This window comes from Contarinia nasturtii, unplaced genomic scaffold (assembly GCF_009176525.2).
Source record: "Contarinia nasturtii isolate CC-2019 unplaced genomic scaffold, AAFC_CNas_1.1 Cnas_scaffold_78, whole genome shotgun sequence".
Lineage (NCBI taxonomy): Eukaryota > Metazoa > Arthropoda > Insecta > Diptera > Cecidomyiidae > Contarinia > Contarinia nasturtii.
Window position 1 is genome coordinate 3,623,101 of NW_022197436.1, and position 14,354 is coordinate 3,637,454.

Below are 14,354 nucleotides of genomic sequence, written 5' to 3' on the forward strand. Positions count from 1 at the left end.
GTTCTAATTTTCATGAGCACATAGAGATGGCGCCATCATGCAGTTTTTTACATTATTTGCCATTGTAAGTGATGGTAGGACACAACCAACACATTCATGAGATACGCAATTATTATGTGCGCCATATAACGAATCTTTATGCCAAATGTTTGAATAAATTTTTTTTTATCTTAGCAAAGACATTTTTTTATCACAAACAAGTTTAAACAGTTGCGTAGTTTTGTATTTTCAGTACAAACAAGCGGACGAAACTGGAGGGACATTGGTACAACAGAATACTGTATCATTGATTTAGTTTATCTCTTTTGTATTGTTAATTTAGCCAAATGGCGGCATTGCTGTCAACTTTGAATTGTTGAACAGTGTGCATTTCATTGTGTCGAAATCGTCAAACGTATAGAGAGCATTTTTTATGGATTTTTTTAGCTGAAATGCGGAGTTTTATGGAATGTAAATGGTGGTTGAATCTATTGAACGGTTGCAAATGTGGATGCAAATAAAATAGACTAAGCTTTCAGAATAATACGCCTTCGGCGTATTCAAAATCGTTTTTGTTCATTTCATCGTTCATTCCATCTCTAAATCCTTCTATTATTCCGCTCCCTCAGTCTATTGCCGTCTTTGTTATGGCACGTGAGTTGGGTCGTCACTGAAAACGGTGGTTTGCTTGACACTCTTTGCGGTCAGTTCAAAAAAAAAAATATTGTTATCATCATCGTAGTCGTCTGCTTTTCATCGCGCTACCGAGTATTTATATAGCTCAAGTATATAGAAGTTTACCATATCATAGTATATAAAAATGTTCAAGTCTTATTATTCTTGGTTCCTGTTAGGTGAATTCGTGTGCTTGTCAACGCACATATTTCCATTAAGCATTTCGAAGCATTTAGTATATGCACTTATGCGCCATCCTTTCCACAATCACAATATTGTGTAAATTCATCATTTTCAGCTGCTACGGATATGGACTTTTTGTCAAACTCCGAGGTTATATATGTGTGTATGTGATATAATAACAGGATGTAGGATCAAATGGCACGGTATTGTGACAAAGAGCATATTTAGTCGAATATGATGGAATACCAACCACTCGGGTACTCAACACACTTTTGGAACAATTGAATTGTTGCACATACAAAACTATTGGTTGCCACGAAAAGTTTCGAACAATTGAGTAAAAATCTATCTCATGCTAGAAATTGAAAATGATTAAATAAAAGATAGATAAATTAGTTTTGTTTATGATAATCAATTTTGAATTCATAACTTAACACCACAGCCAACAAAATACTCTTAAAAGGTCTTCCATTTTGATCCAACAACATCAAAATAAGGCCAGCGCTAAAAATGTCTCGCATATATGAACTTTTCCACCTATGATCATTTCCATTATTATTTTCTATGACTTTTCAACGACCATGACCGTTCGACTTTTTTGTGATTGTGTCAACTTTAGTGCTGGCCAACGGGCTTTATCGTGTTGGTATGTTTGTGTTGTTTCTCTCTCCCGCCATTGAAATGTGTGATTTTTACATGAATGGGTCGCTTACTTTTTTGATTTGTGTTGCGCCATTGACGCAAATTCATTTCCGTTTCTCGCGACGATTGTTATGAAAGAAAGAGAATGAAATAAAAAGGGACCAAATATGTTTTAGATGACTAATTCGAGCCACAAAAAAATGCATCCCATATATAAAGTGTATGGATGCAACATCAAAATGACATAAAAGTGTTATATTTTCACATAGGATTTCGCAACAAAAGTCGAATTTAATGAAAATTCGCACTAATAAAACGAACCATTCACATACATACGCCCAAAGTACCATACACATCAATCATTTATTGCATGAGAACTTTTCATTATTGCTATCGTTGATGCCGCTCATTTTTTTTTATCAACGAAATAAAACACCCACAAATATACACATACAATCATTTTATTTAGGCTTTGCGCACTCGTATTTGATGAAATTTCACGAAATGTCTATATTTTACAGCTGATATCTTTTTTACGTATATGTAGAGTGTTTTTGATGATATTTCTTGATTAAATGAATGACTCATTGAATGAATATTTTTACAAATGTGTCGGCAACGAGTTTAGCTGTTATATACGCATCCAATAAACGGATCAAGCCATCACACTTTTACGAGTGGCAAATAAAAAAAAAAGAAACAACGGTAACAGAAACCAACAAATAAACAAGTAAATAACACCACATCACCAAAAACTGCAATTTAAAATGGGAAATAATAAAGTGAAAGGGTAAAGCGCTGAATGGTTCATATAAGTACATTAATGTCAGTACTTCATCAAGAATCAATTTCATCATATGTGTTTGTTCGTTGTTGAAAAAAAAAAAACGGCATTGGAGATATATTGGGAATATAACTTGCTTTGTTCAGTTTTTGCTGGCTCGAACTCCGATATTTTTTCCAATTTTTTTCAACACAATTGTATTTCAAAAATATACAGCATTTGATTTATCACCAAATGTTTAACTAATTAAATTTTACACCTTGCTGGATGACGAATCAATACACTTTACGGCAGGAATTCGGTAGAATCAGATAAATGTACATTTTTTGTTGTAATAATAAAAGTATTTCTCTAAACTCAGAAATTATTTCCCCAGAAATTAACCGACCAGAATTTAATGTTTTAGGAAATAAACATTGCTTTGAACAGAAAAACGCAAAAAAAAATTAAGTATTTTTTCACCCAATATGAAGTATCCGAAATGATAAAAGCCGAACTGTATTTAAATGAGTGACATTCATATATTTTTTGAATTGCTTCGTTAACGTTTAATTGAAATTGCTCTTCACTCTTCACATGTTTAATTGAAATTAAAGTAATATTGTGATTTTCATTTGATTAGAAATTAAAAATTAACAATATTAAATTAAATTCATTGAAATTGAAGTGAGAAGAAAAAAAAACGATACAAAAAAGATTTGAAAGCTTGTGAACTTTCAAAGGAATTGGGTTGATGTTTGGCTTTTTGCTTTGTTGCTTTTTTGTCACCTATCCCATCAAATGTTGAAAAATGTAAAAAAAGCCATTTTCTCGTTTCATCAACATACATTAGTTCAATAAAAAAAGCCCCACTACACATTCAAATGCACTCATTGTGTCATATACTTCTGTATAGAGAGAGCTCAAGTTTTGCAATTCATGCATTTAATGTGTTCGATTGAGTGTGAATGCGTGTTGATGAAAAACGAAAAAAAGTCGGTAATAAGAATAAAGCATCAAAATGAAATACATATTATATAAATGAATCTGTCTACTTACAGTGGACGACTAAAAACCATTTATCTTCGATTATACTGTTCTCGATATATGGATTTGCTGCACGACACGACAAATGTTTTCCATCATCATCTATGGATGGTGTGAATGTCAGCACGCTCAGTGATTGATTATCTGGATTTTCCGAAAACTGTGAAAGAATCAGGACAAAATGATAGTGAATCTCAAAAAAAAAAAAAATGTTGCATAGAAAAAAAGGGACATTAAAACGTATTTCATCCAGTGAGAGTAGATCATTTCACACTGCATTAATAACAAGAAAAAACATAACCGAGATAACGAAAACACCATTCACGGAACGAATATTCGTCAACAATAGCACATTTTCACGCCCTCCTTCCCACTTCTACTCGCTCCAATTTACGAATTGTTTTTATTATTTTGTTTGAATTATACCATTTGAATTTCGTTCTCGGTTTGTATGTGTATGTATGATTGCAGAAAATAGATTATCTAAAATCCGATAAATGATCGACAACATCTACCGTCATCATTACGCTTTTTATCGAAACGTGTCCATACATTTCGATTGGAAATACTTTTTTCAAATGTTTAAAGTTGGATTTAATAGCGAAGCTAAGTTCATTCGGTGAATACAATTCGGAGCAAGTAAATATAAAAAAAATTCCTAAAATTATCACATCTCCTCATCCAATTTCACATTTTATGATTTAGAGAAATTTGTTTTGTCGAACGAAAAAACTCCAAGAAATTCCGAATGCGGTGCGAACAAAGGCAATAAACAGGCAATAAACACCCAACACCTTGAACACAGGATGTTCAATTTGAACTCTTTATAGCATCGCGGTTTACTTGACAGAATTAAACAGGTCTTTGTCTTGCTTGAAGGCACCTGAACTCGCCGCAAAGGAACATAATAACCATTTACTGTCATTAGCGCGTAAATTGTATGAATTGTGTCGAAGTACAAAAGAAAAAGTTTCAAAACAGTGCAAAAGAAATAACGACAAAAAGGGTACGCACTTCAAAAAATGTTGATGTAACTTTCAACACAATGGACATTTTCTAATATTTATTTGTGAACGGTTTTTTTCTCACACGCTTACAGTTTTGAGAGCGAACGAAAGTCAGTTTACAATTTGCATTATCATCTCGATTAAAATCTTTGTCGTTTATATAAAAACGATGAACGAAAAAGTCGAATAAATTGAACGAAAAAAAAAAAATTCAAAAAACTAAAGCCATTTTATTTAATTTTCATCTAATTTTGTAGCTATAATTTGGAAGTGGCGAAAAAGCGAGAAATGGCCGCATGCACGTTCTTTCATTTCGTTGGCTTTGGAAAATAATACAAGTGTAATATTGCTTTGCGAATGAATAGAGAAAAGAAAAACGGTAAGACTCTAAACTAGATTTAATCACAACGCTAAAACAAAGTTATTCACGTACACGAAAAAAAAAAATCGTATGCGGTTCTATTATATGACTTCATCCATATCGTCAAGAGCGAGTAAATATGAAGATTACGAAAAGTACTAAGAAATTCTTTGTTGAGTTTTATACGATATTTTTATGGTCGAAAATTTCGTTTGGCTTGTTATTCTTGTTTTGCCAAAAGTACACATTAATTTTCTCTTTTTGCTGTTTTTTTTGTGTGTGTCTCTCTCAAAAAAAAAAAGAATAAACAAATATACACACGTACTTTATTCTTGATGCATACGAATTGATTGCATTTCTTAAGTATTTTCTATTTTAAGTTTTACTTTGAAATTGTTTGACCGATTAAATGCAAGCGAAAACCACGATTTCGATGGAAACTTTAATTGTTCCAAAGCTCGATGTTTAACATTTTCAATGAGAATGAAATATAATTATACATCAAAATGTGAATTGTCCGATGGCAAATGGTAAATGGTAAATAGTTAAGCAAGTAAAGTACATGGTGATGTGGTTGTTATCGCTGCGATTAATGTAACTGCTGAGTTCTATATCTTAATCACTTCCTTTCAATTTTGCGGTGCGTATGAATTCGAAATTCCTGCCATACATAGAGACCAACGAGCAAACCGGTTTACAACTGTGATACAACACACACACACTCTCACAATATCCATTTTATCGTCATATTTATGCATGTCGTTTAAGATATGTAATTGCTTAAAACTACTGTGAGCATGTTCCGTTTTATTTTTGCATTGGAATGTGGACGATTGAAATCAGCTTGTTCGTTCACATTCGGTGGCATTATATTTTTCGTTTTATTCTCTCTAATCCATTTAATCCCAACGATTGAGTGAAATCACTGTGTTTGTATTTAAATTGGAATTTTTGTATCAGTGATTTTCGAAAAGGTGCAACGAGAAATACAAATGCAAACTTGTCACGCAGAAATCGGGTGAGATAGAGCGTGAAATGGCTATACCGTTGTGACACAACCTCACAACCGTGTGTTTACTTACATTTCGAACAGGGCGTTTTATTTGCTTAGTGCCGCGCCACCAGGTAATTACGGCAGCTGGTTTCGATCCAGAGCTCTTGCATTCAATATCGTATGTCTTATCAGCTGAGACAAATGTTCGTTTCGCCAAAATATGGACAGCGGCCGGTTTAACTATGGATTGAAAAATAAACAAAACATAAATGTTTTAATTGTTTTTATTGCCATGAAACAAACGATAAAATTGATGTTTTGAAAATGGTTAAAGAGGGAAAGATAACATACGATTGACATCGATAACAAGCACTTTGCTATTTGGCGGCATTAGATTTGTGTTACTTGCGATGCAAACGAAACGGGCGTTTACGTGCTGTCGTCCAATATTTGGATATGATAAATGATTCACGGTTACTCCTTCGGGACGTTGCTCAAATGATTCATCAATAACGGTGTTGTCTAAATACCAAGTGACATTTGGCCGTGGTCGACCTATAAATGAATACAAACAAACAAACACAAATCAATAAAAAAGAATGAAATACATATTAAAATTTACTGCTTTTCAAACACTTTCTGCACACGCCCATTTACACAAAAACAAGACTCCCATTTACATTCGAGAAAGAACACGAAACTAGCTAATTGTTGAAGAGATAAATCAATGTCGCCTCATAAAGATTTAACTTTTTTTTTTTCATTGAATTGGAGTTAGTGCGAACTGCGAATCCCCTGAGGATCTAAATGCGAAATTACTATGTCTATACTAGCTAGAAGATGAAATTGAATATTTTTTCTTCTGGTATTGAGAAGAACATACTTGGACTTTAGAGAAATACAGGCAGTTTGTTATTGGACTTTATATTTTTCAATAAAGAGACTAACCTCAATAGTTTTAATAGATTTCTCAACACAATGTGTAGTGGCGCAAGTAGCTGACGCAATTGTTCGCGTCAGGCAATCACCACATCATAAAATAAAGTGATTTGTATGATTGTTTACGCCTCTGGCGCTTCGATTTAAATAATCAATTTTTGCTTCACAATTCAAATAGTTTTGTACCGGAGTGGGTTTTCCATTTTTGATATGTTGGTAAATGTAGGCATGTATACCAGATTTTCAATGATATGAACTATTGGTACAATTCTCCTGTGGATTTGATGTGAGTGCTTTTTTTGTAATCATAACAAATTATTTTCATTATAATGAAAGTATGACATGATATAACCGGTAATTTCAACTTGTATTTATTAAAACGATTCGTAAAAAACTGTATGTTATTAGAAATAAAGAAACATACAACAACTCGAATGCTTCAAACTGCTATTCATAGTAGGTGTTTCGAAAAGATATTGATTATGCATTTTCTTTGCAAATATTTTTTGCAAGAAATAAACCAGGTTCGATTCCAATACGTAAATGTAAACGGGAATAAATGTAAAATAAACTCTTCTGTACTCATTGTTCATATATATGTACAGCAAATATTTTTTTTTAAGTAGAAGACGAAAAAAAAAATATTTAGTTTAAGCTTTTACGATTAAGCATATAAAATAGAAAAAAATCATGTAGTCATGACTACAATACATTGTTTGGACTTTCTTCGATTCGTGCAGCACTCGTTTCTTCTCTCCATAGTTTACATAAATGACCAATGAATGCCGACAATACTGCCATCGCTCTATACAAATCCAACTTCCTCGCTTTGGTTCGCAATGACAACAGAATACAAAGTGTTTCGAAAACAAAATTGCAGATGCATTCTTTCTTGTGAACATGAGATACGGAAATTAAAACGAAAAAAAAAAAAAATTGTTGCCAAAACGAAAAGTTGCATTCATGTGTGCAGCGGCGCTTGTAAAGATAAGTATGAACTTCCAAGATTCGTGTGTATATTTATCGTTAAGTTTTCCGTACATTTCATATTGTTTGTGTGACATGTTTTATGTGTTAGTGCTATATTCAGATTGTGTATGTATTTTTGAACTACAACAATATCCCTGAGTGGATGACACCAAACTCAAGACAGACGACACACTGTGTATAAAATGTGCTTAAACAACGACGCAAAGAAAAGCTACCGTTGACAAATATGTTGAGTACACACAAAAAACGTATAGCATGTTATCTGCTAACAGTTTCCATAATTCACATGTTTTCTGGTGGTTGCGTGGTACTTGGTCAGTGTTAGTATGGTCAAAAGGTCTTGGGAATCTGTGTGTTGGTGTATTCTTCATTTCACACTGCTCGTTTCACTTAATTGAAAGAGCAAATTGTTTATAATAGTCAATGTACCGCAAGCTTTTTGGGGAATATGAAATGACCTTATGGAAAAACAAGAGATAAAAATTATCACAGCAAAGAAAGAAAACAGATAAGCACAGAGAGACTGAATGAATAGAGCTTTTCTTTTCAACTATCTCTATCTCTCTATCTCTTTCTCTACTATTACAACGTTTCTGATGTATAAGTGTTGTGTATCAAACATATTAAATCTCCTTGCGCCAGAAAATAAAAAAAAACGTTTGGATATTTGTCGAAGAGACTGATAGCAAATATTTTAGAGTGAACCATTTTTTTTTTTTTGTAATACAAATTTTGTATACTTTTCTTCTAACTATCATTTTTTTATTGAATGCAGATTGCTAAATATTTGGTGTAGCACGGGCATACATCCGCACATGGAAGGTAAAAATTGTCTAGTTTCAGTTGGGTTTTTTGGACTGGAAATGCATCTTCAGAAAATGGTCATTCTTGGGGTAACTTTTGATGCTCTATCGATTGGCATCATTATTTTTTCATCCTGACCCTGCCCTCCCCCCTAATCAGGGGGTTGTCATTTTATTTCACTGAAAATTTGTGCTGCACGGGCTAGAATGACAAAAGTATCTTGCTAGGGGAATTCGTGTATATATATATTGTATTATTCCATGATTCTGGACCGAAATTTATGTGTGTCCGAAAAGATTCACATAATGCGGCTCAATATTTCATCACAATAATTTATTTTTTTTTTACTATTTTCCGAATTGGCCATTGCAGTATAAATTTTGCAAATAGTCGCCAATAACATATGCAAATGATTCGCAAAATGCACGATGATTTTGATTTCGTTCTGAGCCCCTAGCACTTTTGCGCACACGAATATCAATAAGTTGCAAATGATCCAAAATAGCACACTCAAAATGTGCTCGTCAAATATCATTTCAACAATGTGGTTTATCGGCATAGTTTGGTATTCGTTAGCACTTGAATGTATCTCTCTTTCCAAGACTGTGGAAACTCTCACTTCTGTTTTTATTTGGCACATTGCATTGTCGACTTTATTGACTCTTCTCGTCCCGAATATTTACTCGATTTTCTCCCTTATTTTACAAGTTCCTTCATCTAGTGCTGATTGGCACTGGCATATCACACCAATGACAATGACAACAACGACAACAACGACAACAACGATAGCGAAGAAATAAGTAAGAAGAAAAAAATATATATTATATTTATGTCAAGTCAACTAATAAATGGACTAATAAAATTCTCTTGATGCTCGAGAAAAGCGCCAGCAAAAGAGTCACAAACACACTCACACAAACAAACTGTGATATCTGCGCCGCAAAGACTATCAACAAGATCGATATCGGTACCCGAGTATCGAATTCAACCAATTTCAATATATGAAAATGTTATTATTAGCTGCACAAATAACAGCAAAATTCGATGTGAACGAGTACATATGGAGTATGTGCCGAGGAAATGAAGAATCTTTATGTTGACGATGCCAAACATAATGGGCACTAGGTGGATTTTGGCAAATCGTTGAAACCAGCACTCTTTCTCTCTAGCTCGTTTTTTCTCTCTCTATTTTTTGGTCGTTAAATATTATGTGCGTGTCACACAAATGAAGATCCCATCGACATAGAGAGAATTGAATATAAAAATCGTCCGTGACATATCCATGAATGTCCACTGTCCATATATTGCGCGAACAGTGCTTTTGCTTGCCAATGATATATCATCTATATTGTCACTATCTGTCTGTTTGTCTGTCTATCTATCTATCTATCTAGATGTAACTATTTGTCGGTTTGCCTGTTTTCATCCATGAATTCGCACTTTTCTTGAACATCTTGTGAATTGTGTTGGTTTTGTAGTCCGCATTGTTTTCATTTTCACCGTTCATTTCCAAGCATCGTTATGACAATGAATCTAGTTTTTATGGTTTTTTGTGCCAAATAAGCTTTTTACGATTACACCCATACACAATGGTAAAGTCTACTTAATTCAGTGCACATGATTTTTATTGTTGAGCCAGGCATTATATTCAATGTGTATGGCAATCTCACGAAACAACACACCATTTCTGCTCAATTTAGTTTGAGTTGATATAATTGATTCCAGTTTATTTACGTTTTTTTTTCTTTCGGGGAAATTGACTTGTAACCGTTGCGTTAACAGACAAATCTTTACCTTCCGTGCATTAGAAAGGATGGAAAAATAAACACCATAACCACAACAAAATCTACATTATAAATGTGTTACATCGTTAGTTTTTCTTATTATTAAGCGTCTACTAACCATACACATGCACACACACATATATAGAATAGAATTATGTGCGCTACGACGATATCTATTTTTTTCTTCTTTCATTTCGTCGTATTGCCATTGCCCATCGTGTGTATATCATTTCAATGCCATGAAACCAAAGAAAAAAAAACGAATTCTGCTGACTTCAACTTATCTGCACTGAAACTTTTGTACATTCTATTTAATATCTTCTCTCTAAATCACCGCCTTTCTCGTACTTTTTTCCCCATCCATGTGAAGTGTAAATACGTTCTTTTTTTTAAATCGTTTATATCTAAGTATGTGCAGTAGCATAAAAAACTTGCGATGGTTGACATTTCCGGCTGAAATTCACTTGTTACCCCGAATGTATTCTGAAATTCTAAGTGCAAGTGCATACGTGATCTATCTCAATGCTGCCATCATTATCCTGCAGCAAATCCAATGCAATTGTATTTGGCTGGGGCGGTTGGTTAGTTGGTTGATTCTGTTTGGTTTGACTTCGGGTTGCATGGCCATCAAATGCATCTGAGCGAGAATTATTTCTGCCGTTGATGCTCATTGAAATCAATTGAAAGACATTTTTATTATTTTTCAATTTTCAATTTCGATTTCGGTGTCGTTTTCGTCGAAGAAAAGGAGAATTTTTTGTGTCATGATTGCAGCCAAGCTCAATCGACTGCAACAATGCTGATACACTATCATAACTGTGTTATTCACAATTTTGGATCGGTGGAATGGTGCACAAGCAATTCCATAAAGCTACTGAATAATTCAATAAAAAAAATCTCTTCCATCGCTTCCATCCGTAGTTCTCTTTTTCATCTGACTCGTTCACTTATTTTTTTTGTCGATTTCAAAATTTTGTTGTTGTCGCTCTGTACGTAGTTTCGTCTTTTTTTCATTTGTCGTTATTCATTCATCTCTCTGTTCGAAAATCTGTTTCATGATGTTATGTTCGATGTGGAAGCAGTCAAATATGTTTAGAACATGAAACAGCATGCGGAATGTGTGATTTATGAAAAATGAATTGCGCATTTTTCAGCCGAATTTTGTATGTTTGCATCGCATGAAAGTAAGCTTGACATACATTCGTACTTTGTATGTGCAATTGTGTGTGTGTTTTTGCTTCTGCTCTTACAGCTCTTTACTTTGCAAATGTCGATTTGATTGCATATCGGCTTTTCCCGTTCGTAAATTCATTCAAATGTAATCAGCGAGAGTGAGAGCATAAGTGAAAGATCTAAGAGAGCAAGAGAACGGGTAAAAACTGTTGTGAATAGCATTTTTCATAGCATACAAAGCCGAAACAATGACATACTGTTTACCCTACCCCATTGAAAGAATCACAAAATGAACGACAAAAACTACATATTTCGACATTTATTTTGCAGAGTGTTCATATATGCCGATTAATTGCGGATCTCATTTCCGACACAGTAAATGAAAATCGAAATGCATTGTGCACACACTCTGAAAATCTCTCATTAAATATGAACAAACTTCAACAAAAAAAAAATTCGTCGTTTTTAACACTCTTTGATACTAGCGATGCTGTGTGCGCGCTTTACAAATAGAGCTCCAAACTAGTCTTGTTAATTTTACAATATGAACTTGTTATAGTTTTAACGAATTGGTTTTTGATTTATAATAGAAGAAGTGCGAGTCAGCATATCGGTTCATTTTTCCGTTTGATAATTTTGTACTGAAATGGAAAAGTTTTCTCATATCTAATCATGACCAAGAATTATTAATCTTTGAGTCATTATCAATAAAATCGTTTCATGCATTTACGTAAATGTTCGGCGTCTTCAATGTTCATGAACAATTCAGAAATCATTATAGAAGTACAGGTATTTTTATACATTTTGAATGTATGAGAGCGTGAAAAGTATTTTTTTTCGTCAGTAACGCCGCCTTACATGGCTACTGAAGAACTACGACAATGACAAACCAGTGAGTAGCTGTATGTCAAACCATTCTGAAACAATTCGCACAAATACACAGGAACACACAACTCCGTCTCTGTGCGTGCTACACTTAGTTGCTTAGTGTGTATTTGTGTATTGACGTAAATTGCGAGTAAAGTAAGTAGCTCCGTCTTTCTATGTATGGCATGCATTGTATGCTACGGCTCCTATAAACATCCGCAGGAATTATTTTCGTTTTTTTGGAGTAAATGACAGCAGACGGAGCAGCAAACAAATTTTCAAAAAAAATTACCACAAAACGTGTAGAATACGGCCTTTTTGTCAATGACAAATTGTCTTAATGTCCATTTTATGTACACACTGTATTCCATTTTCAACTAGATTTTTCGATCAACAAAATTTAGAGATCATTTTCTAATACAATGCATGCAAAGATAAAGCGCATTATGAGTTTTAGGCTAAATAATCATAATATTTTTGTAATACATTCGACTTATATTATGATTGTTTTTGTAAAATGGCCAATAAATAACATTTGCCAGTATTAGATGTAATATTGGATTATAAAGTTGAATTTTATGTGAATGAATGAGCTGGCATCAAGATACTTCGTTTACATTGCGTTGAATATATATATTTATTGAAAAGTAATCTGGTTGCAAACCATCCAGAGAACATGAAAACTCACTGCACCGGCGACTGGCCGGCCCATAATGTGCAGTGTGCACACCTGCTTTATGCAGTGCACGATTTCAGATTATTAGTGTTTGAATAATGTTCATGAAGTGCACAATGTTCGCAATAGTAGAAAACCGAAACAATAAAACGTTGATAATAGTGTCTGCATGTGTGTGTGTGTGGTGTGCTTGGAAGAATCGTATTATGATAACCCATAACAGACGAGCATTATTATTTTCTTATCTGTAATGCAATGCATTGCTATGATGATATTTTTGTTGGTTGGTTGTTGTTAATATTGTTGCTATGCTGTTGCTACCGTTGCTGATGGTCGGCCACCATATATTCGGTGTTTGTGTCCGCTTTTCATATGAATAAAAAGCATTTATTACAATTTTTCCACTGTGATGAAACGCAACAGTAAATCTAAATATAAAATTCAACATCATTTGAAATGAGCAATTTTACTACAACATAAAATATGAACTAGCATAAAATGGTTCGTACGATTTGGTTTCGAAATGTGGAGATGGTGGTGGTACGTGGTAGTAGAACGATGAGCATCACCAACAACAACAACGACGCACCAACAATGGTCATAATTTTGAGACGGTAACCAAAACGACAACCGGTGACCAAGCCAAAGCAGAAATTAATTTTATTTGTGGTCGTTGTATTTATGTTGAACCTTGTTCGAATAGATACAGACACATACAGAGAGTGAGAAAACGAGAAGACTTAAGAGCCATTTTCCGATTACATCGTAACATTGGGTGTTTTGCTTTTTGGTCGTACAATTTATGCGCATGTAGAGACGCGGTACAAAAGTGGCAGTAAAAACGGAACATTAATCATGGACAAAATGGAAAAATCGTGGAAAATTATGCAGAAGAAAAATAACACGAATGGATTAACCAATAAAAAAGGGAGCAAAGTGCTTTTTAATTTCGTTGAATATTATGACCCTCGTTCGGGGAATGCGCTTGTCTTTTTCCCCTTTATTTTTTTTTTATTATTAATCCTTCGGTGACACCTAAACTTATCTTTCTGCGGAAGGTTTCTCTCGTAATCTAGTAAAATGTGGTGGCTTCTCTCTACATTTTAAAAAGAAAAAGTGTCTTCATTTGGCATTCGTTTGACGTTGACATTAGCAATTAACGCAAACGTGCAGACATGAAATAACAAAAAATCATCAAGCAAGAAATATTACATTCTCTAAATGGTATTCCGTGGTCATTGATGGGATTCTGGTTGATCTCAGGCACCAAAAAGAGAATTAAGAAGGTACCCCTTTCTCAGACAGACGGATTCATATCTACAGTGAGTGGTATAAACATACACGCACATTATTTCACAATTTGTTTTCATTTTATGAATGGGGTAGAATAAAAACTACTTCTCGAAAAATGTTTAAACACGAAACCTAAAAAAAACTTTCAATGAAAAGTGAATCAATTTTTTTTCGTCC

General features: G+C 33.9%; 1 protein-coding gene across 2 annotated transcripts in view; it reads right to left on the minus strand.

Moving 5' to 3' along the window:
* The window catches only part of LOC116341666 (neural cell adhesion molecule 2), a 290,370-nt gene that overhangs the window by 39,267 nt on the left and 236,749 nt on the right, over nucleotides 1-14,354 (minus strand). For both annotated transcript variants that reach the window (XM_031768909.1, XM_031768994.1), the window contains 3 exons: nucleotides 6,003-6,206; nucleotides 5,740-5,891; nucleotides 3,302-3,449 (listed from right to left, as the gene is read on the minus strand). In XM_031768909.1, coding sequence (XP_031624769.1) covers nucleotides 3,302-3,449; nucleotides 5,740-5,891; nucleotides 6,003-6,206 — 504 coding nt within the window. The remainder of the gene's footprint in view (nucleotides 1-3,301; nucleotides 3,450-5,739; nucleotides 5,892-6,002; nucleotides 6,207-14,354) is intronic.